The 25,331-nt window shown below is 38.9% G+C and overlaps 2 protein-coding genes across 3 annotated transcripts; one reads left to right on the forward strand and one right to left on the reverse strand.

The window, feature by feature from the left end:
- Positions 1 to 407: 407 nt before the first annotated feature.
- Positions 408 to 25,281, forward strand: LOC123876931 (SWI/SNF complex subunit SMARCC2). 2 transcript variants are annotated; one of them, XM_045923355.1, is made up of 20 exons: positions 408 to 670; positions 1,607 to 1,726; positions 10,317 to 10,430; positions 13,253 to 13,421; positions 13,780 to 13,934; positions 14,273 to 14,416; positions 14,919 to 15,037; positions 15,479 to 15,585; positions 15,920 to 16,077; positions 16,571 to 16,752; positions 17,335 to 17,476; positions 18,771 to 18,891; positions 19,617 to 19,765; positions 20,100 to 20,289; positions 20,682 to 20,836; positions 21,280 to 21,433; positions 22,011 to 22,154; positions 22,619 to 22,828; positions 23,801 to 23,903; positions 25,124 to 25,281. In XM_045923355.1, the coding sequence occupies exons 1-20, from the start codon at positions 554 to 556 to the stop codon at positions 25,266 to 25,268; spliced, it is 2,898 nt and encodes a 965-aa protein (XP_045779311.1). In that variant the 5' UTR covers positions 408 to 553; the 3' UTR covers positions 25,269 to 25,281. The 2 variants fall into 2 exon arrangements, with proteins under 2 accessions (XP_045779311.1, XP_045779312.1); XM_045923356.1 differs by having other exon boundaries at positions 10,317 to 10,421.
- On the reverse strand, positions 1,917 to 7,068 carry LOC123876937 (regucalcin-like). Its single transcript, XM_045923362.1, has 6 exons — positions 6,870 to 7,068; positions 5,132 to 5,267; positions 3,967 to 4,170; positions 3,574 to 3,792; positions 2,794 to 2,906; positions 1,917 to 2,239 (listed from the first exon to the last, which is right to left on the reverse strand). The coding sequence occupies exons 1-6, from the start codon at positions 6,954 to 6,956 to the stop codon at positions 1,991 to 1,993; spliced, it is 1,008 nt and encodes a 335-aa protein (XP_045779318.1). The 5' UTR covers positions 6,957 to 7,068; the 3' UTR covers positions 1,917 to 1,990.
- Positions 25,282 to 25,331: the final 50 nt, after the last annotated feature.

Genomic DNA, 25,331 nt, shown 5'->3' on the forward strand with positions numbered 1-25,331 from the left:
TATATCAATGTTACCCGTCTTTAATTTTTTAGTTGATGCATGGTTGGTGATTGGTGACTGATACATGTTTTGGATTTGGAAAGCAGAGGTGCCACAGAGTAATTAATCTGTGATTTAAATTGTTATGCCATAGACAATGGTCTAACATGGGTCTAACCATATCTAGGACTTCGTCTCTGTTGGTGACTGGTGTTAGCTGGCGAGTCTGCCCTGCTTTTTGGAGTGTTTTTTTTTTGTTAAAACTGACTAGAAAGCGCTTTAAAGGGGTGCTGTGCGTATGTCGGCGAGTGCCGGCACAGACGGGGTCCATACTTGTATATTTTAATTAACTTGTTACAAATAACTACAAACTTGACATTGGCTAATCTTTGTAAAGCCAGAAGAGAGAGAAAAAAACCATGTCTAACTCTATGGTCTATGGTGGTCTATGGTTAAAAAATGAATGCAAGTTGAAGTGAAGAAGAATTTGCTTTCTTTAAAATATACAGTTTTTAATTGATTAGTGTTAAATAAAAGTCTAGAAATTTAGCAGTGATAATTTAACGTTTTTACCATGACTACCTTGGGGCCTAAGAAGGACGGGGGACCGAATATCGAGTTTTTTCAATCGCCGGAATCCCTAACACAATTTGACCAAATCCGTGTTTGGTTGCAAAAAAACTGCAAAAAGGTCAATATATTTTTGTAATTCCACTTAAAACACTAGCTATTTATTTCAATTACTTGTTTTGTTTTAATAATTCAATGGCATATTATTCTTTCCACCAATGCTTACCCATAAACGCTTTTATTTTAGGGTTCCGTACCCAAAGGGTAAACACGGAGCCCTATGTCAGTCTATCCGTCTGTCTGTCTGTCTGTATAAAAAGCGTTATCACAATAAACTAAGTAGGTACTTAGTACTCTGCTGAGTAACTATTATTCCAACTTTATTTACTTTAATATAGACTAGCAAGAATTGATAGCACTTTGATGTGTTTTTCTCTTTAGTACTTACTACATGATGCCCACGCCTCCGTATGCGTGGATTTAGGTTTTTTAAAAATCCTGTAGGAACTCTTTGATTTTCCGAGATAAAAAGTAGCCTGTGCCAGTCCTCAGGATGTAAGCTAACTCTGTGCCAAATTTCATTAAAATTGGTTCACATTTATAATGTTAAGTATGGATTATTTTTAAACAGCTTTCACTGATGCATCTATACTAATGTTTCAAGATTTGATTGGCTTATTGTTTGATTGCGTTAGTCGAGCTAGCCGAGCTAGTTGAACAGTGCGAGAGGATTTAAAGGACCACATAGGAAATAACTTTAAGCAAAAAACTGGATAGATTTAATTACTGTCATGTGCTGAGAAAAAGATGGTTATAGAAATATACCAATTTCAATCTGTTCCATATACTATGAGCAATAACTCGTGTAGTTCAAAAGTCTTTCACTGCATTCTTTTTAAATAGTTCATTTTATGTAATAGTGAGTAAAACAATTTTATTACTTCAGCATATGAAAAATTTATTTGTCATTGATGACCAGTCTGGTTTAGATCCACTTTACTTTATTGACACAAATTATATGAGGAAGACATGTCACAATACTTTGGTACTGTTTCAGCATGTCCAAACGGATCCTCCTACAAAAGAAGGCCTGGCGCAACTTGTTATACAGCTCATACAATATCAAGAAAACAAGTTGGGGAAGAACGCTGCTGATCCTCCCTTTATGAGGCTTCCAGTAAGTACAAAACTTTAATCAAATGACTAGCTTTTACCCATGACTTTGTTACCAAGTAAAGCATTTCTTTTCAAAGAAAATCAGCTCATTGCTGAGGTTTGTGACACATTTTTACTGATCACATAATGGTAGGAGATCTCTTGGGATAACAATGTGAAAAAACTTTTAACAAGATCAATAAAATATGCAGTAAAATAAGAGGTATGAATTTTATTGTCATATTTTACAATAAATTATAAAAAGTAATAATCAACAATATTGTTTTCAATATTTATCAGCATTAGCGAATACTAGCTGATTCTCAGGATTTCCTCTGGAGCCTGTAAACTCTATAGCAAACAGGGAACCAGCTTCTGGTTCCTGTGTCTTCTGCAAAGGGTTTAATCCAAGGCTACTAGTGGTCACATACAGTGTAGAGTAGTCATATCCTCCCCAAGTCAGCGATGTCACCTTGGTTGCCGGTATTTTGTGATGTTCCATTAACTTGCCTGCTCTGGGATCTACTTTGATTACCTGGAAAAAATTTGTAACATGATTTCTAGGGTTCCGTACCCAAAAGATGCCAACAGGACTTTATTGCCAAGACTCTGCAGTCCGTCCGTCCATCTGTCTGTCAATGGGCCTCATGAACTTTTCACACTGAAATTTTCACAGAATGTGTATTTCTATTGCTGCTATAACTACAAATTTTCACTTTTTCTTATTAAATATAAAGTTTATGTCATGCTAAAATATCTTAAGGATTTAAGTTAATAAATTATTATGATCGATAATAATATTAATTGAAAACAATAGCTGTTGGAGCCAAAAAGTCTTGGAGTGTACTGCATACCTAAAGCGTAGCATGGCGCAACCTCCAGTACTGTTGATATAAAGAGGGTGGCTGGATGAGAAAGACTAAGGAAAGCTGGGTTGAGCCCTCATATAACATAGGTGCTGATGATCAACAGTGGACGTCTGTAGGCTGATAATATGATGATCGATGATAGTAAATGATGCAAATATGTTAAAGTACCTAACAGTGGATTTGCATATTAAATTGTTTGATCTATATTACTCGTATTTACCTTTCCTCCATCATAACATGCCACCCATAAGTTGCCATCTCTATCAATCGTCATCCCATCTGGAACACCTGTGACATTGTTTGCTTGGAAACTGAACAACACTCTTCGATTGCCTAAAAATTTAACATAATATTAAAAATTGGTACAAATCATCCAAATTATTCATAAAAACCGGTCAAGTGCAATTCAGACTATACCTAACTCTTTTATGTACAAGTGTAAATTAAAAATTTATAATACCCCCGACAAGTGAAGGTTACAGTTACTAGAAAACAACTGATAACTTTCAAACGGCTGAACCGATTTTCTTGGATTATAGCTAAGAACACTCTCGATCAAGCCACCTTTCAAACAAAAAAAAACTAAATTAAAATCGGTTCATTAGTTTAGGAGCTACGATGCCACAGACAGATACACAGATACACACGTCAAACTTATAACACCCCTCTTTTTGGGTCGGGGGTTAAAAACACTGCAAGTTAATGACGGATTGCGCCTTCTATATATGTATGTAATTTAAGTAAATCAATTTTTTCGTGATTTTGATGTTTTTTGTGATGTAACCATAAATTCTCGAATTTCTAATTTTTTCCTTCACTTGTGCTATAAGACCTACCACCTACATGCCAAATTTCAAGATTCTAGGTAAACGGGAAGTATCCTATAGGTTTTCTTGACAGACGCGATAAGGATTCCTTTTTTCCGTTTGAGGTACGCAACCCCTACGAATTTACTCAATAAATTGTGTGTTATAATACACATGCTAGTACGAAAACTTACGTATAGTTCCTGATTCAAGATCGAAATCGAACGCATCAATATTTCTCGTAGGCGAGTCGATGTAGAACATGAATTTGTTGTCCGGTGTCCACGCGATTCCATTCGATATCGACACTGGTCGTACTTTCTCCTGAGGATGCATGAAGTTGTGCTCTGATATTGAGTATAATGTGCCTTGGTCCTTATCTATTACTCCGTTTACTTCCATACCCATTGTTCCTATAAGAATAATATTGTATTTGGTGATAAGATTCACAATTTTAAACAATAAATATTAATATTATTAGCCATTATTTTAATAACCTGTTTCATGAATTTACTAACTTTACCATTAACTTTGTATTTTTTCCTTTAGAGTTTAATTATAGGTAATGAAAATGATAATTAGCTTACCAAACCATAATCTTCCTTTAGCGTCGGCCTTGCCATCATTGACTCTATTATCAGGCAAGCCAATATCTACGGCAGTTAGTAGTCTTAAAGCCTTGTCACCGCCGGGCGCATCCCACGGAAGAAAATAAAGTTCCGACCTTGCTGATACAACTACTAATTTGGGGTAGTCCTTCACTCTTATAATCAAACTCACTGGACCATATTCTGAAATGTAGAAAAATTAATGGGTATTATAAGCAGGTAGCTTATTATTGACTTTACTAGTACCGCTAGGGGAACTAGTAAGCGTCACCATATCAGGCTGCATCATCACATTCTATCAAACACTCACGCGTAATTAATAACCCGTAATTTACCAAACTTTTGATTGATAAATTGTGATCTTTGTTAGATTATGAACAGATGCATACTAGCTGCTGAAAATATAAATGCTCTTTATTCCCTACCCCGTGGGAATATCGAAATATCCGACCATGTTCCTTGTCTGCATTATAAAGGCAACTTCTGTGCATCAACTTTGTTTGGAGCGAGAGTTGATGAGTTACGTCAGTAAGTTGAGAATTTTCTTTTCAAACTCAATGTATTTGGGTAAAATAGATGTATACTTACGTAAGTTCAACAAGTGTAAATTAAAAATTTATAACACCCCCGACGATCCAAAGTATCTGAGTTTTCCAAAACATCATTTTCAAATAAATAATTATGTATTTAGGCAACGTCCATCTTGACAGCTTGACATTTGTCTATTGACATAATATTATGAACCTAACGGTTATCTAACCTTGTTTTCTACAAGAAAACTAGAAAAGAGCTGATAACTCTTAAACGGCTGAACCAATTTTTTTAGATTATAGCTAAGAACACTCTCGATCAAGCCACCTTTCAAACAAAAAAAACTTAATTAAAATCGGTTCATTCGTTTAGGCGCTACGATGCCACAGACAGATACACAGATACACAGACACACAGATACACAGACACACAGATACACAGACACACAGATACACACGTCAAACTTATAACACCCCTCTTTTTGGATCGGGGGTTAAAAAGAAAAGTCTCAAGTGAGGGATACACAAGATTTGAAATAAGCATAGTATTGATTTCAGTAAGGGGCAAGCATAGGTATCTGGCCAAGCAACACAAAAAATAAATAGTTGTTTACCTATATATCTACTAGTTATGTTGCCGGTATCTATGTCAAGTCTGTAAGCTTTCTGTTCCGAAATATCGACCCAGTAAAGTGCGCTTTCATCTTTTGCGAAATGTGGCCCTTCCAAATGTGTTCCACCGCGGAATACCTGTCAGAAACGAATGGTATTAGAAAAATGATAATGGCGTTTTAGTTACTCTATATCGAGGGTTCCTTTCAGCCGTGGAAGTAGTAGTGTAGGATAAGCTTGTTAGTGTTCTGAGTTCTGACAGACGTGCGGCACTTCGTCGATGACGCGATGGCTGTCGTGTCAAAAAACTGCCGCTCATCTGTAAGAACACTTAGGGTCCTTAGGGACTAGTTATAATACGCGCCTAAAGAGCGCGACTACTATCTAAGTCACGTCAGCGTAGCTCAGGCTCAGCTCACGCTGTGGACAGGTACCCTTACTGTATGGCAATTTGGCGTAAGCTTACGAAAAACCCGATCAAGTGCGAGTCGAGCTCGCACACGAAGGGTTCCGTCCACAAATTCACGGTTTTCAGATTTTTTCTTTTACTTGTGCTATAAGACCTACTTACCTACCAAATTTCATGATTCTAGATCAACGAGGAGTATCCTATAGGTTTTCTTGACAGACACGACAGATGGACAGACAGACAACAAAGTGATCCTATAAGGGTTCCTTTTTTCCTACTGAGGTACGAAACCCCAAAAACAACATACGTCGGCCATTAAGCATCCATCATAGCTATGCAGATATCTGTTATGTAAACATCAATCTTCGCATTAGACGGTATGTTGACCGACAAACATAGACATAGTAGTGACCACAGAAATCCAAATTAGTAGTATTTTATATCTATGGTAGACGATGGCGAAATTAATGGGTCACACAGCATGCAGATTTGTGATCGATAGAAAAATCTAATTAGTTTTGATATCCGGCGTCAATTTCGTCAACCCAAGGTCATTGAACATTCACTGATCGTCTAATCACTGCCTAAATCTGTTTACAAAAACAAATACAGCCCTGCCAAACGGACTTCTCGACAGAGAACTAAATACCTATAAAAATATTTATTTCCCAGAATGTGAGATACCTACGTGAAGATACAAAAACAGGTTGGCAATAAATGAATTCGTTCTGGTTTACAAAGAGCAAAAATCTTATAAAAATGTTGCCTGACCCTGAACTGAAACCAACAACCCAATTTGACCAAAGGTTTAATGGATGGTGGGAGTATGAACGTAAAAGCTCAGTCTAATAAAAACATAGGTACATGGGCTTACTATAAAAACTTAAGGCGTCGTTTAGGGTAGGTTAGAAAAGCCTTTACTAGCTGATGCTCGCAACTTCGTTCGCGTGGATATAGGTTTTCTAAAAATCCCGTGGGAACTCATCGATATTCTGGGATAAAAAGTAGCATGTGTGTTAATCTAATAAATCCAGATATAATCTATCTCCATTCCCAGCCAAATCCGTCCAGTAGTTTTTGCGTTAAAAAGTAACAAACTTACACGCAAACTTTCGCCTTTATAATATTAGTGTGATGTAATTAGAGTTCCGTACCATAATGATTAAAATGGAACGCTTAAGGTGCGATTTTGTTCGTCCGTCTGTCTGTTTGTCACAGTCGATTTTTTTATATAAGTACACTTTAGGAATAAAATGATAACAGTAACTTTTAGGAATACAAAGATAATATAAATCATAATGCCTTTAGTTAGTTTTTTTATATAAACTTACATTTTTTATCAGCGGTGTTTGAGGCTGGTACGCACTAATATTAATTGCGAGTGCCAACACAATCACAAATCCACTAATGGATTTCATGTTTCGTATAATTTGTTCCTATCTACACGTCTGTATTCGATCTCGATTATTCGGTCAATGCTATAGGATTTGCTAGTTACCGAGCGGCGGATTGTGATTTTTAATCACTACAATCTAAAGCTAAACACACACTAGCACAAATCTTTTAACAATAAAAGGTAAAGACTTTTCTTGCGAGAGTAGGTAGGTACTACCTGTTATGAAACCATTACTGACCTCAGCCTAAAAACTTGCAATATCAACTCTATCAACTCCAAGCAAAGGTTTACGTAAAGGTTTTTGGGTAAATAGAAAAAATCGCTTAACAATAAAAGGCAAAGACCTTTCTTGCGAAAGTACATCTCTAATAAACCACTAGAGGAAGCCCGCTACTTCGTCCACGGGGATTCAGGTTTTTAAAATCCGGTGGGAACTCTGATTTTCCGCTCTGAACTGTCTGTCAGTTACCGGGATGCAAGCTATCTTTGTTCCTTTCGTCGAAATCGGTTAAACGGATGTGCCTTTAAAAATCCCCGAAAAAAGGTAGGCTATGCAAATTAAGTATCTCTGTAGGTACCATTAAAATCGGTCGGTTAAAATGGGCCGTGAAAAGCTAGCAGACAGACAGACATACTTTCGCATCTATAATATTAGTATGGATTAATGACCTCGGCTTAATAAAACTTCCATTATGTTCAATTCCAAGCAAAGGTTTTTTACGCAATATCTTCTTAGGTGATTGCAAAGAAAATGGGAGCATTTATGCCTGTTAAAGGATATTACTATTATACCTACCTATAGTACCCGGCAGGAAGTAGAGCGTTGTCTCTGTCCGTCTTGTCTTCTCTGTCTGTGTGTCTCTGTGAGCGGTGAGACCGACGAAACGTAACATAGGTATGTGTGACAGAGACAACGCTCTACGAAGCCGGAATCTCTTTCTAAAGTTCGATGCACAATATTTTCTGCTGGCTACTTCAATATCTATCTCGAGTCTAGACCGAAATCTGCGTAATAAAAGAAAAAGTTTAGCCAGTCGTCACAGCAGTTGAACGTAGAAATAAAAACAAGAAGCCTTGATGTTATTATCTGTCGTATAATACTTAAGTAGCTATGAGAAAAATCATGTTAAGGTGATCATGTTAAAATAATAGCGTATTCATTTATCAAGTGAGCATTTTTTCGCGAATTTGCTCGCAATATTCTTCTTGCGAAAAAATGTTCTTTTAGAAAAATGGAACCCTGATTCAGGAATAAAATCTCGGGCTTCAATTTTATTAACTTACTTGCTGATGCCCGCGACGGTTTAGGTTTTAAAAATCCCATGGGTACTGTTTTATTTCCGGGATATATAGCAGCCTATGTGACTCTCCAGGCTTTTAAATATATCAGCGCAAAAATCACGTCGATCCTTTACTCCGTTTTAGCGTGATTGAAGGACAAACCAATTAACAAACTTGACCTCTTAAAATATTACATATTAGTGTAGACAAAAGATTGAAAACGATATGATTTTTATATTTGTGATTCCAGAATAATTTTATAGGCATATAGCCCATCATTGCAATAAAAATTATGCCAATCAGTGCATTTGTAGTACGATCGGCTTCAGTACAGTAGTTTCATATCCTCGGCCGTGACCTTCCGCGTTCTGAATGCGGAAGAACAAACTTTTTCAGTTCCGATGAAGGTTTTATACAAATAATATTTAATTGGTTTAAAAGAATTGTAAGCCACTAGAGTAGTTCGCGGTATTTATGATAGATAAAATCAATATTTACTTAGATTTGAACGTGACGATTTTCAATGCTCTGACTTGTTTTAGACAATTCTATTATCCAGACTGATCGGATAAGATAAAATACTCACCGAAAAAGCTAGCTATTTTCTCGCATTCTCACGCTATCTGTCACCACTCACCATCAACATCATCCGAAGCCATCGGTAGCCCACAACTAAGCATGGGTCTTCTTTAAAAAACCGGCCAAGTGCGAGTCAGACTCGCGCACCGAGGGTTCTGTACTTGGGTATTTTTCCGACATTTGGCACGATAAATCAAAAACTGTTATGCATAAAAATAAATAAAAATCTGTTTTAGAATCTACAAGTAAAGTCCTTTCATATGATACCCCATATAGTATAGTTATCTTACTTTGAATATTTAAACACATTTTAATTTTTTTTTAATGATGTAAACACAAATTCACGGTTTTCGGATTTATTCCTTTTCTTGTGCTATAAGACCTACCTACCTGCCAAATTTCATGATTCTAGGTCAACGGGAAGTACCCTATAGGTTTTCTGGACGGACAGACAGACAACATGGTGATCCTGTAAGGGTGTGTTATATTATACCAAAAACTAAATATTATATCATATCTTTGCTACCCTGCAATCTTTCAATGCACTTTGTATAGGTACCTATAAACATTACTTACTAATATGGTATGCATTATTTTATACACAAACATAATGATGTCCATTTATAGTCCTTCTAATGTTTTGATGGTTTAATATCCTTGAACTTAGCCTTAGCGCTGAATGGCGAATATAATAGCTACAATAAAAACAATAATATCTGTACCCTTATTTTGCAGACTGATGACTGATGACAATACAATCCCAAAACAATTTATCGACATGGCACGTTGTGCAGCCTTATTCAGACTTATTGTTCTCAAAAATCTTTTTTTTTTCTAAACTTATTAATATGTGTGTTCTGATGTAGTCTTATTAGTCGTAACTATTTTAATATTTGGTTTGGGTTGGATTTTTGAAAAAATATTTTATTTATATGGCTGTATGTCAGCCTTATCGTACACAATTTTTAGTTTACAGCAATTTCACTTACTCAATAATAACCCCAACGAATTGCAAGTCAGAGGTTGGCTAAACTGATTTGCAAACTTTTCCGATGTAACATAAATCAATCAATCAATCTATATCTATCTGTTTGAATTATGTAGGAAGGCAAAGTAGCGTTGGCACACAGGTTTAGATCAGGGCACATACCCCAAATTGTGACGCCAGGCTCGTATATGACTTGCGGAAAATATTTTTCCCATAAGAAAACCGAATTTGTTGGTTGAAATGTAACCTGATTTAAACCTGAGTATCAACACTACAATTATTCCTTTCATTGGAGTATAACTGCTCCTTGTGAGTCCCTTACCTTACCCAAGAAGACTCCTTAGGTACCTTACCTAAGGAGAGTCACATTGTACTTTTTTTTAATTACTATATAGGCTTGCGCTTGACTGCAATCACACCAAACAGAAGATGGAGAACAGCCTAACATGGAGCGCGCTTGCCCAGAAGGTGCTTATTCAGTCTTCTGATATGTACCAGTTTATGTTATTAATGCCATAATGTAATTGCTTCTAGATGAAAGTGTTCATGGACATGAAGCCGGGCGGCTCCCTGTGCACGGTGCTCGCCACCATGTTCCGCTTCAAGTCGGAGCAGCGGTGGCGCAAGTTCGACTTCCAGGTCGGTAAGGTATGCACCCGCACGCTGCCTCGCTCACCGCCCCGCCCCCGCGCCTCGCCCAGCCTCGCGCCTGCCACCCGGCCGCGAGGCATAACAATGCATCCGGTGGCGCGCGTTTTGCGATCCAATACAAGCGAGCACATTGCTAACATGGCACCAACAACTTCTACAGATTTGTAGCGAGTCGCTATCTTCTCTCTGGGCTGGTTTCCGGACTTAAACGTTTTTTGAACGCTATAATAAGCTCGTAGGTGTCCTTTTATCTAAAAATTCGTAAACACCCCGCCAGTATCTATGTAGTCTATGCCACTACTTTTTCCTTCCTACATTCGGGTATAGGACTCTGAAAAAGTACAAACAGACTCTATCACTAGAGTAGCACATGTACAAGCAGACTCTATTACTAAGCTTCTGCCGTCTGTTTTTCTATCAGTTGAAATTTTCACAGACTATGTATTTCTATTGCCAGCAAATTATAAAAATCTCAAAAATAGAAAAAAAACCAATCATGTTGTTTATTACCAAAAGACGAGTAATTATCGAAAGACATGATTTTCGTTATTTTAATAAAATAGAAAAAAAAAGTTTTTTTTTTTCGAACAAACTTTTATAAGTGCTATACCGCACATTTTATAAGTGCAATCCTACGGTATACCAGAGAACACCTCATTCCCTGCCAGTCTGAAGAAGTTAATAATTTTACTCTAAGTAACAGTCCTTTTGGTGGGAGGCTTCGGCCGTGGCCAGTTAGCACCCTACTGGCAAAGCCGTGGCGCCAAGCGATTTAGCGTTCTGGTACGATGCCGTGTAGAAACCAAAGGAGTATGAATTCAATGAAAATTGCCATACACTTTCCAGGTTAGCCCGCTTCCATCTTAGACTTCATTATCACTTACCACCAGAAGTTAGATTACAGTCAAGGGCTAACTTGTGTTTAATAAAAAAAAGTGAGTTTTCACATTTTCAAAAAATCTTTGAAGTCTCAGATCGATTTAAATTACGCAAGTATTGATCGCAGAACGCGCGTCATTGCTAGTCCAATCGCACGATACTGTGGGTATGATATGACACTACATTAACTAATACCAATTTATATTCCAAATTATACACCTAAAAGTCATATATAATTTTTTATTATATAGAAAAATGTTCAGATTTATAAAGCTCACATAAAATTCTTTATATACGATTTACGATCAACATTTTAGCACTCCCCGAAGCACTTAGATAAGGATAAAATTTACTTTTTAAAATTGATTTATATGATTTAGGTCACTTTTGGAGTGTCTCCACTAGAGCCATAGGGTAGTAGAGTAGACACTATAACTTAGGTCTTGCATGAAGCATTGAGAAATTCAATAAATGTAATACGAAATAAAATTCTATTTTTTTTTTTATTGAAAATTTACTGTACGAATCATGCCGGTGGAATGATGTCAGAATACTGGCTCTATTTAATGACTTGTAGAATAACGAACTGACCGAGTAATTCGGTAATCCGTTCTACAACTTCCTATATCAATGCCTGGAACTTTTACATTTAATACTAATTGAATCTAGGTCTCGAAAAACATAGTCCCAATGATTTTAGACTTATTTCGTGGTTTAACGACATACTAACTGTTACGTACCACGATTAACACGAATAGAATCACCATCTTATTTGTGGTGGAAAAAAAATAGCAACCTAACGTTTGCATATTCTATGGGCTTCACACCTTCGATTGGTATATTGTTTGTCTATTAACCAAACCGGTGAAATGTTAGTTTTCTTTTTTTTAAATTATTAATTAATCAAATCCTGGACTGAAAATTTTTTAGGCAACCCATATGCAATATATATTTATTGATGTGTTATGGATATAAAATATGTTTCATCCATTAACGAGCTCGGTGAAGGTCGTTGTATAGTGGAATCTTAGACCTCTAAGTGAATACTCCAGAATTGACCTGATTATATTTTTCTTATCTCTAAATAGATTTCTTCTTCCACACACACTTGTACATAATGTGCATTGAACATTAAATCCATTTCACATTCTCATTTCATGCAATGGTCCATAGTTTTTCTTATGGTATAGTGGTTTTTATTTGTGATGTCAAACAATAAAAGTTGTATTAATATAAAAATTGTGATACTTGTGTGTGTTATCTGATAACATTTCGTTTTGTTTTGTCACTAATTATGTAAATTGGGATTGTGATTCACATTTTGTTGCATGCGACTTTTTGATTCTTACTTATTTACAAATTATACAGTTCCCTATATTATTAGACATTTTATAGATTAAAAGGTTACTTACTTGTTAAATGATTGTTTGAAAATAATAAAGTGTAGTCTTTGTAATAAACAAATTCTACTTAAATTCTACTTTTTTGTTGTGTCTATTTATATCTATATAAATATCATAATATAAACTCTATCCACGGAAAGAAGCCAGTATAGGGCTCTCTCTGTTACGTAATCCTATACAAATGATAGAGACAAAAATCTTAGTGGGCGTTAACAATTTTGAGTCACCAACCAATCACAAACATGTTTTCAAAAACACTCAAAATTCAGTATCTAACGCCCATTGACATTTTTGTCTCTGTCATTTCTATGGGTACACGTAACAGAGAGGACGCCATACTAGCTTCTTTCCGTGAATGGAGTTATAGTAATTTATTTGCCATATAGGATTTGCAATCAGATAAAATACGTGCATAGTCATATGTTTCTAAGTAACCTAACTAAACTTACCTAATATTTTGACGATAATTTAATTCTAAATATCGTATTACTAACACTGTAATCTCTCTTTCCCTCCCCTCCATCCCCCCATTTGCAGAATCCATCGCGCAAAGACCTGAACGTGCAAATGATGATGGACATCGAGACGTCTCTAATAACCGCGGAGATTATACGCTCACCATGCATCTTCATACGCCCAGAAGTTGACAAAGCCACGGCGAACAAAGTCAAGGACATCATTGTTAACCATCAGGGAGAAATATGCGGTAAGCAATTTTAGGTTAGGTTAGTAAATCAACCATACCAAGACAAGTGCACGCAACCCATTTTATGTATTGAAAATACACGAATCGACCTCAACTGTGAAAAAACAAACTTACTTTTTTACAAAAACGACCGTCTACGCGCAAAAAAAAAAAAAAAACTAATCTGCGGGCTGATTCACTAACTCACAGTGGCACAAGGCTAAGCGTAGCTGAGACGCAGGTGGCGTAGCAACCGAGCTCATTTGACATTGGTTGGCTCTTCATTGATGCTTGACTAAGTGATGTTAAAATATTATTTGTAGAAAACCTGCAATGTATTTCGTATAGAGAATTTGAGTTCAACAGATGAGTTTTTCAGAAGACGAAGAGGACGCAACGCATATCGTGTACCCGTGCGTGGACCCGCTGGAGGAGGAGTACGCGCGGCCGGTGTTCAAGCGCGGCAACAGCGTGCTGGTGCACTGGTACTACTTCCCCGACAGCCACGATACTTGGACGCAGGCTGATTTGCCGGTATGTTTAAATCACTATGTATAAGAGGACGCAAGGTGCGTGTGCGTGCGTACGTACGTGCATGCGTGCTTGTTACTCTTTCACGCAAAAACTACTGGACGGAACTGGATTTCTTACTGGATTTACTTTAATTTTAATACTTTATATTCGTTTCTAGGATGCAAGCTAAATAGACGATGTCCCTGACTTTGTCCATACGGATTTAGGTTTTTGAGAATTTTGTTGAAACTTTCATTTTTTGGAACAAATTGTCCGTCCTAGGAATGAGTTTGGTCCTATGCTGAGATAGCTGACTGTGCAAAGGACCAAATTTTGGCTAAGAAGACTATTTTTTATAGGTGGATGTACCGGAGAACGTGAGCTGGGATTGCAACCGCGCGGAGCCTTGGCGGGTGTCTGCCACGTGGGCGCTCGACCTGCCTCAGTACAACGAGTGGATGAATGAGGAGGATTATGAAGTCGATGCTAACGGCAAGAAGAAGGTAAATACACAGACGAGAACATTGCATTTACAGTGTTAATTAGACCCAGTTATGCCAAAATGTACTGACCTATCCGCATTGATTTCAAGGTAATGAAGTCTGACTTGTGATTGCTGGTGCTGGTTTGTGCCATTTGCTTCAGAGCATAGACGCATTCTTAAGTTGCTTAAAATTAATTTAAGTTTTCTAATAAATAAGAATTATTATCATTATGTAACTCATTTTTGGACAATTTGTATGTTCATTTTGGCATAACTAGGTCCAATTGTGAAGATGTCCGATACGCACTCGATGCACTTCGACGTCACTGACAGGTGTCAAATGTTACTTACATTTGACGCTGGTAGAATGAAACGAGTATTCTTCTTTGATTTTAGGCCACACATGGCCTAATATTTGACATATCGTCGATTCAGTCAAACCGAGAGTTCCCTCACTCTAATTCACTCTGACCAAGAGATTCTTCCTTCATTTCGAATCAAACTTTATTTTGACCGATCAGGTACACAAACTGCGCCTGTCGGTTGAGGATCTCATCCCGGAGCCGTCGGGCAAAGGCAAGAAGAGCAAGAGGAAGCGCTCGCCCTCTCCGCCGCCGCAGAAACACGGCAAAAGGAAGAGGTATAATTCACTCTTCTCTATGAAACCTTTTGTCAGTAGGAAAATATATGAAAATCATATGATAGCTTAATATTAAGGGGCTTGCAAAAAGTAGTTTTTGAGTTATCCCCAAAAAAAACGTAGGTATTTTCAGAAACTAATGTTTCTAAAAAAAATGCTATGTTGAAGGGAAATTTTTTAATGAAAAAAAAAAGGGGGAAGTGTGTAGTGCCGGGCAAACAACTTGAACACTAAGCGGCCTAGTGAGAGGGTAAGTTGGCGAATACAGGAAGCAAGAGTCAACTTATCAACCAATGGCGTGCGCTCGCGCAGACTGATCAACCAATTGCGTGCACCCGCCATTCCCCAGCTAATCGTGACAATGTCCAAGTTGCTTGTCGGACACTGTATAAGATCTCTATTAAAATTAGCCAACGAAAGTTAATACATATGTACTTTTAGTCGCATGACAAAGCGTCGCGACAATGACGTGGAAGATGAAGAAGACAACGCGTCTAGAGATAACACGGACGTCGCTCCTACGCCAGAAGTCGAGCGTCCACCTGAAGGTTAATGACATTTATTTTATTTTCCTGTTATCTTTTTTTTATATTTATACACTAACGCTTGGCTGCAAGTGATGATGCAGTCTAAGATGGAAACGAGCTAACTTGAAAGGGGTATGGCGTTTCATTAAACCCATACCCCTGATTAGTATCTACGCGGCGGCGTCCCGAAACGCTTAATCGCTTGGCGCCATCGCTTTGCCGGTAGGGTGGTAACTAGCCACAGTCGAAGCCTTCCACCAGACAACAGATTGATTTTATTGTTAGTGCGACCTAGTTGCGCTGCCACAGGTGTCCTAGTGAGATAGTGCCCTAAAGGATATTCTGGTTTGTGCAGCGCCCGCGACTCCCGCGGCCACCACCAGCGCGGCCACGCCCGCGGCAGCGGCGCCCGAGCCTCCGCCCGCGCCCGTGCCCGAGGCGCCCACAACGCCCGCGCCCGCCATGGACGCGCACGATGACTCGCAGGGCAAGCACAGCGACTCCAACACACAGGTACGTGGTCCCATAATGACCTATTTCTCATGGACAAATCCGTCATGGATGTGAGATACGGAGTTATGTTGGACTCTAACCGACTAAAACCCTACGGTGTCCTGCTACGGGATCAAAGCCCAGCCAGCGGCGTCTACCGAGGTAAACCCTCCTCCGGGACCAATAAAATGTGACTGTAGGTCACCGTCTGAGGCGCACCGGGAACACAATAATGCCCCTCCCAAGTCGTATAACAGGTTTTTTGTATCTCCTTTTTAATATCATCCCACTGTTAACATCTATATCCCTTTATAATAATATACAGGATATTTATCTTCAAATTCATTTAAATTGCCCACTTCTAGGTATGTTACAGGAGCATGTGATTTTCTCAAAAACCAATGAACCAATTTCAACGATTTTCTCACTAAATCTACATACTTTCAGGAAGGTTTGAGTATACGTAATACATCTAGTTATCATATTGTACAGTACTAAAACACTTGTTGTTTAGGAGATGCTGACCAAGGAAGAGCTAGAAGATAACGTCACGGATCAAACCCACCACATCGTGGTACCGTCCTACTCGGCGTGGTTCGACTACAACTCAATACATACCATCGAGAAGCGCGCCCTGCCTGAATTCTTTAACAACAAGAACAAATCCAAGACGCCCGAGATTTATCTAGCTTATAGGTTAGTACACTGCACATAATAATATGTGCACTCTATAGAGACAAAAAGTCATTCCATACATAAATAAATAAAGAAATAAATAAAAGTTTATTCAGCTCAACAAAATCACAAAAAAAAGAATAAAAATAAAAATACAATTCATACAAATTATCAACTAAACTTAAAACTAGAAAATACTAAGACCAATTTGTGCCTGTGAGCTAAAACATACTTATTATTTAATATTATTATGTAGTCTGAGTCACTAATTAGCCCTTTTTGTAGTATTGAAGTAGGCAATCTGAAATGGGTAACCTGATCTTACGGCCTGTTAAGCCCAATTTCTGGAATGAACTTTTTGAAGCGAGACATTTCGGAAATTGGATATCTTGCGAAATGAGGCATCGCCCACGGCGAATTTTTGCAGCGATATAGCCGCAAAAATGTAGCGTAGCTGGTCCGTGAACAAATGCAAATACGAGTACTGAAAAAATACGCCGCGTATTTTGTCAGTACTCGCATTTGCATTTATAATTTTATCTAGACTAGAGTACTCGAATTTCTTTTTTTTAATGTTAAAGAATTTTGTTCAATTTTTACCAGAAACTTCATGATCGATACTTACCGATTGAACCCCACGGAATATTTGACAAGTACGGCGTGCCGAAGGAATTTAGCGGGCGACGTGTGCGCCATTATGCGGGTGCACGGCTTTCTCGAACAATGGGGATTAGTCAACTACCAGGTAACTTGTTTATTACTTAATGGCAAAGTTGCGTGGAAGCAACCCGTTGAGCTTTTAGTTGCCTAGTAAATTGTTACGTTGATAATATTGTAACCTTTTTATGAATTGAAAAGAGTAACTGCTGAGTTATTTGCTGACTCTTCTCAGTAGAATCGGACGAGACACGAATAAGAGACACTACATAAAACTAAAAAAAAAATCGTTTTTGCTGCGACTTCATTTCGAGGATTAAAAATATCCTATGTCTGTCGCAAGGATGCAAGTTTACTCTGTGTCAAATTTCTTCAAGATCCGTTATAGCAAGTTGGGACGTGAAAAGTTCTCCAACAGACAGACACACTTTCGCATTATTTATGATGCCTGCGACAACTAGGTATATCAGCATACAAAGGTGGTGCGCGAGTCGTAAATTTGAAAGAGGCATTACGACGCCTGCCACAAAATTAATACAGAAAAAAACACATACAAAGCAAAACAAATACAAAATAAACAAAGCAAAGTTGTAGTTTTGAGATAGCGTCGCTACTAGCTGCCCTCAGTGAATATCGCTGTTGGCAGATTCCTTCGACGCAACAGTGATCCTGAAATTTAAAATCAAATGCGGCGTGAATCATTTACGCTGCATTAGTGAGCTTCAGGACATACCTACTTAGTTTTTTTGAGTAGTCTTAGTGCGCTAAGGGTGCCTATGCAATGTTGCAATCGTTGACCAATCAGATTATTGATAGATGACGTGATAAAATTATCACGTTACCCTAAGTGCGAAATGATTTAACTAACCCACTTGACGCTTTACACTCTGCTTCGATTACTTTAATACTTATCTTCAACATTTGGTTGGAAATAAAAACATTGACTAGAAAGAGACGCAGACTCTTTTACAAAATATTCGTACAGTACCTGGCTGAATCGGTAGTTTTTTTAGGAAGAAACTGGCTGTCTCACATAATATTACAGTTCAAATTACTGGGTCTAGAAACTGACTAGGGTCTTGACGTATAGTTCTTTACGACGAACCTCACTAAGTAGTTATGAAGTATCAAAATAAGATCTTTACAAAAATCCATGCGGATGAAGTCTCGTAAAAAAGCTCAATAGGTATCTTGTAGGGACTTCCCCACGCCAACGTCTTGCGCTGCGCCGCTTGAATCTTAGCGGCTTTCCGGGGCAACACAGAAAAGCAATAGACGTGTATCTAATGTCTAAAGTGCTAGAATGTAGAAAGAGTTAGTCCAGCAGACCAGTTTAGCTACATCAATCTACGAATGAACTGACTTTATTCATCTGTTGGTAGGTGGAGACAGAATCTCGGCCAACGGCGATGGGTCCGCCGCCAACGTCGCACTTCCACGTCCTGTCTGACACGCCATCGGGTCTTCAGCCGTTGCAGGCTAGACCTACGCAACCGAGGCCAGGTATGTGTAGTATTATTTTCACCCACAATGGAACAGAGATGGTAGGTATATTTTTGCGCTTGGGTTATATGTTTTTTTTTAATAAACTAATATTCCCCTTTCCCCTCCAATTAAGCGTAAAGATTGTTCTAGGAGTAGGTACGACAATAGTGCAACAGGTGGGGTTTGAACCGTCGACCTTTTGGAATTCAGCCCGCTCCTCAACCGTTGAGCTATTGATGCTATGTTTATATATATGTTTGTGTTTATATCAGGTATTATTATTCTCAAAAACCACGACATCAATTTTAATACCAGTATTTCTAGAAATGCACAACCACTATCGGCCCCAGGGATGTCGCAGAAGTTAGTTCAGACAGTTAAAATTATATAATAATTTTTAGAAAGCAATCAAGTTTCAGAAAATATTTTTTTACAAATGTTTGTAAAAAAACTCACTAATTACTCACTGTAATGTACTCAGTGTAATTCCTCTAATGTTACGCCACCAGCCTTTTTTTTCATGATGTTGAAAGCTCTAAACAGAAAAAAGGTAAAAGAGTCATTATTTAAAACTACCCCTCAAAATATTGAAAATTGAAATTGCTTTTTAAGATTTAATCGATTTTTTAATGTGAGTTATCAGTATTAGTTTATTAAGAAGATTAAAGTTATGTTTAAAACTTTGCCGAAAGTGAATCAACGAGTCCAACAAACCCTTAACGAGTATATATTTTTGTACGTAGCCGAGAACGCAGCAGTACCCAAGGTGGAAGCAGGTCTGCCGAATGGTACTGAAGCCGGAGCAGCGCCGGTCAAAACAGAACCGCCTCCGGTCAAGCCCGAGCCCGCGCCCCTGGAACTTGGCACTGCACCTGGACTCAAGTTGGATCAGGTGATATATAAGATTACATTTCCCAAATGATGGGCATACATACACTTTCGCATTTATAATATTAAGTATGAATTCTCAACATAAGTTTTGAAAAGTCATTGAGAATTAACTATTATCATAGTAAAATAACGTAAGTTATCAGAGAGTTTCTAACAAATTCATGGTGATGCAGGGAGGCTATAAGCGCCCACTAAACAAAGCAAATGTTCTACCCATGGCAGCTCGAAGTTCATCTCACGCAGCACTGCAGTTCCGTCGTGACCCATGCAACTGGATTGAAATATCAACAAATAAAATCATCAAATTAATCCTTACGGCATTTTCTATTCTCTAGTACCGAGGTGGCGCTCGCGGGCGCGAATGGACGGAACAAGAGACTCTGCTACTATTGGAAGCTTTGGAGCTACATCGAGATGACTGGAACAGAGTAGCGGCGCACGTGGGGTCCAGAACCCATGACGAATGTATCCTGCACTTCCTACGACTTCCCATTGAGGATCCCTACTTGAATGACACTTCTGCCAGTGAGTGATAATAATTTAATATTTTCCAATATATCCAAAGAACAGTTCTCGTATAGAGGCATTTTATTTATTTAGTAAACTTTATTGCACACACAAACATACAGAAAACAATAAAAGATACAGAAGAAGCTGTACAAGAGGGAGCAAAGAGGGTCTTATTGTTAGAGTATTCTTTTACAGGCACCTTTTGGTGCATTTCGTGCTGTTATAAAAACATTTGTCACAAAAGCCAATTGCCGAGTTTAATTATGATTCATTTTCGGTAATCCTATCGAATTGGATATTCCAAATAAGTAGGAGTTCACTAGGGTGTTGTGTGTCTCGTTTATTTTAAGTTCAAGAAGAATAATAAAGATTCTATTGTATCCTAAAAATGAATAATGTTTTCGCAGGTGGAGTATTAGGTCCTTTGGCATACCAGCCAATACCGTTCAGCAAAGTGGGTAACCCAGTGATGAGTACCGTCGCGTTTCTGGCGTCAGTTGTGGACCCGCGCATCGCTTCCAAAGCCACCAGGGCTGCGATGGATGAGTTTGCAGCTATCAAGGTAAATTAACATTTTGTAGATTTCATTATTATTATTTTTCTAGGTTTTGCCCGCCGCTCTGGGCAGGCGTGTTGGTCATCGCAAGGCTAGGCTGGTCGCACCGGTGTCGCTGCTGCCCTAGTCAATTCGAATGACTATACCGCCATTAGTCGGTCGCCAGAGCCTCGTTAGTAGTCCACTAGGGGCTACCACGGGCAGGTGATGTTGACTATAGGTGCTAGATATAAAGTTCTGATATCGATACTTTACTTTGGGACCAGTTTCTGTTTAATCAGTACGATTTATGGTATGCGATGGCTTAATTAAATGTTCTGTAATAGATAAATTATTTATATCTGACCAAGACATGTTAATTAAAGATTACCCGTCTGCATGAATAGTCGATTTTTCATTTTAAAAAGTTGGGTCGAGAAAGTTAAGCCATAATGGTTCCTTCCATATAGGATGAAGTACCAGCAGCGATGATGGAAGCGCACGTGAAGGCAGCGGGCGCGCACGGGCCGGCCGCGGCGCTCGCCGCCACCGGTATAGCCGGCACCGCGCCCCCGCCGCAAGCCCCGCCTGTACCCGGCGCGCCGCCCGTCGCGCCACAGCCTGGTACGTAAGCATTATGTAATATTTAACAGGGCCAATACGAACAACGATGGAAACTCTGGATCGGACTTTCTGAAGATCACGAAACTTTGGATTGGCTAAGGTCAGAAGGCAATGTGGAACGTTGTCAAACGTGTAAACGTGTATCGGGATAGTATAGCACTGTAAACGCCCGCACAAAAACTGAACTTAAACGTACGCACGAAACACACATAGGTACACTTGCAACACTTACTAACAAAATAACTGCTCGACTGACAGATCGGTTTAAAAACAATCACGCTGTATTTCATAGTAGTAGTAAAAGTTGCTCACATAAACTTGGCCACGTACGAGAGAGAGACTTTTCACATTGCGCTTATTGATAGTCACTACACAAGCGCAATACGTTGTACGTTCCAGCTCTTTTTAACACAGCTCAATCAACAGCCTCTCATTTGTACTCGAACAAGAATTTGTGTAAAGCACAAAATGCCAGGGATGACGATAGCGCACGTAAAACAGCAGCCACCGGCTCGGCGCCGCAATCTCCTGGATACTTGAATTTCATGTTTATTTTACGTATTCTTAATCCTTGTAGAAGTGAAAAAAGAAGATGGTGAAGGGAAACCAGAATCAATGGAGGTGGATGGCGAAGGAGGAGCTAAGGTCAAGGACGAGCCAACTGAAGGGGCGTCTACAGAAGATATCAAGGAATCCAAAGATGACGCGACGCCACCACCAGGTTTGTTTTCTTTTTGTTTGATTTTGAGAACTCTCCCTGGTGCTATGGCTCAACATATGCTTGTTTTTCTCTTTCCTTTAAAAAAAATATTAATACTGAGCAAACAAGCAAGCGGTTTATCTGATTTTAAGTGCCACTGCCCAAGAACATTTACAGGACCAGAGGAAACGCCAATGCCTTGCCGTAAAACTATGAATTTTTCGTTGTCTCGACCGATTGATGTCTATTGATGGACATCTCTTGTAAGGATTTTCACACTCCATGATTTTGAGCCGCTTGTATCCAGTTGCTCCTTGCAATTTGTTTGATGTTTTCTGTCCATTTTTTGTTTCTCTAAGAGGGGAAAATACTCATGGACATCCGAATCGGATGGTGCTGGACTTCATCTGAGAGGGTCTTCTTATATTGCATTTCTGAAGGGCAATCGCAATAATCGTTTTTAACATGTTTATTTTTGTATACAGAGGCCCCAGCAGCAGTCGACGCGAAGCTGCAATCAGCAGCAGCAGCGTCGTTAGCAGCCGCGGCAGTGAAGGCCAAACATCTAGCAGGCGTTGAGGAGAGGAAGATCAAGTCGCTCGTCGCGCTTCTGGTGGAGACGCAGATGAAGAAGTTAGAGATCAAACTGAGGCATTTCGAGGAGTTGGAGGCTACTATGGAGAGGGAGAGAGAAGGTAAGTTTATTGTTGTATAAGGGCAACAGAATAAGCGGCAGTGAATGCCAAATATCTAGCAGGCGTTGAGGAGAGGAAGATCAAGTCGCTCGTCGCGCTTCTGGTGGAGACGCAGATGAAGAAGTTAGAGATCAAACTGAGGCATTTCGAGGAGTTGGAGGCTACTATGGAGAGGGAGAGAGAAGGTAAGTTTATTGTTCTATAAGGGCAACAGAATAAGCGGCAGTGAATGCCAAATATCTAGCAGGCGTTGGGGAGAGGAAGATCAAGTCGCTCGTCGCGCTTCTGGTGGAGACGCAGATGAAGAAGTTAGAGATCAAACTGAGGCATTTCGAGGAGTTGGAGGCTACTATGGAGAGGGAGAGAGAAGGTAAGTTTATTGTTGTATAAGGGCAACAGAATAAGCGGCAGTGAATGCCAAATATCTAGCAGGCGTTGAGGAGAGGAAGATCAAGTCGCTTGTCGCGCTTCTGGTGGAGACACAGGTGAAGAAGTTAGAGATAATAATATGAGACATTTTGAGGAGCTGGTATCTTTGAGAAGGAAAGAGAATGTTAGTTTATTATCATAAAGGGGCATAGAATAGCGGCAATGACGGCCGAAAACGTTAAGATGAGAATATCGAGTCACTCGTTAAAAGTGGGGGTTTTTTTAAATCCCACATTTAATTTTCTAGGATAGTACTTTTCATTCCAATATCCGTTTCCGTGATGCGAGCCGTTTTCAAGTCGTACTTCTTCTGAGTGAATTTAAGTTTTTTATAAATAAAAATAATGAAAAAAAGCGTGGCAAACTATGAAAATGATTTATTGTGCTTAAAACTAGGTCATCTCACAAATTGTGTCAGCAACCCTGAAGTAACCTGTATCTCAAAATCCCTGCTCTATGGCCTTCTCATTCAGAGAGCCTGTGCTCAGTAGTGAGTCGGCGATGTGTTGATCATAATGATGATGGATTATTATCTTTAAACAGGTTTGGAGTATCAGCGGCAGCAATTAATACAAGAGAGGCAACAGTTCCACTTGGAACAATTGAAAGCTGCGGAGTTCCGCGCGAGAAACCACGCGATACAAAGGTAAGTTCGTTATGAACTCATTGTGTTATTTAAAATTTGTATTTTCAATGTGAATTGTCTGTTTTTACTTTTTTTTAATTTACATTTATTTACAAAATTTTAAAAAAGCGGTCAAGTGCGAGTCGTCCGACTCGAAGGGTTCCGTACCCGTTATACAAGAGCTAACATTTAATTTTTTTGTAATGTACAACCACAAAATCATGGTTTTCGGATTTTCCCTTTTACTTGTGCTTTATGACAACGTACGACACGTCTATGGCTACTTGGCAATTTTCATTATTCTAGGTCGACGGGAAGTACCCTATATAGGTTTTGATTCTCTTGACGGGTCTTGATAGACAGACACGACAGACAGACGGACAATGATGTGATCCTATAAGGGTTTATTTGTTATTATCGCTACTAAATCGAAGATGACAGCCATATCAATTTTTTAATGTGTGTTCCAATTTGTGTTTACTGACTTTGATTTGAAGGTTTTGTGGTTGTTGTCTTTATCTCTGGTCTTTAGATAATTTTAGAGTGCCTACAAATTTTAATGATTTTTGTCGCTTTTAAATTATATCTATAATACACCATAACTTAAGTTAATTACCTAAAATAATTAATTCGTTTTAAAGCGTATAAAGAGTGTAAGAGCTCAGTTGTTGTATCGACATTGTGTGATGGAATAACATATTGTAAAAAAAAATCTTCATATTTCTTCTTCATAAGGCTATTTTAGGTGGGTGCGCCCACACTGTTCTATATGATTAAAATTTATTAGATAGGTGATTGCAGAGTAGTCAAGTTTAATGGGAACTACATACCTATTGACAGACAGACAGGCATGACAGACGGACAACGAAATAAGGTTTTTTTTTTTCTTTTGGGGTACGGAACTTTAAAAAATGGTTTTACTCGCGCCTGACTGCACTCTATTCACTGAAAGAGGTTAGTATAGTTGTTCCGTCTGTCACGTAATCCCATACAAATGAAAGAGAGAAAAATGTCAGTGGGCGTAACCATTTTAAGCCACCAACCAATCGCAAACGAAACTCTTTTCGAATTGAAACTCGAATGTTTTTAAAAACATGGTTGTGATTGGTTGGCGACTGAAAGTGGTTAACTTCCACTTAGATTTTTGTCTTTGTCATTTGTATGGGATTACGTAACAGGGAGAGCTCTATACTAGCTTCTTTTCGTGGATAGAGTATCAAACGTTTTTTCTCCGCATATAGGTTACAAGCGGAGACGGGCGTGAGTGTCCCAGGACCAACAGCAGCGGGTCCGGGGGCTGCGGTGGCGGGGGCGGGGGTGGGGCCCGCGGGGGACGCGCCGCCGACCGACGCTACACCGCCGGTCGTGCCGCCGCACCATGCTTAGAATAGTAATACATTTACTCTCATTTCTGAGGGTTGTGTCGTAACCCCATTGAAACCCCTTCAC

This window comes from Maniola jurtina, chromosome 22 (genome assembly GCF_905333055.1).
Source record: "Maniola jurtina chromosome 22, ilManJurt1.1, whole genome shotgun sequence".
NCBI lineage: Eukaryota > Metazoa > Arthropoda > Insecta > Lepidoptera > Nymphalidae > Maniola > Maniola jurtina.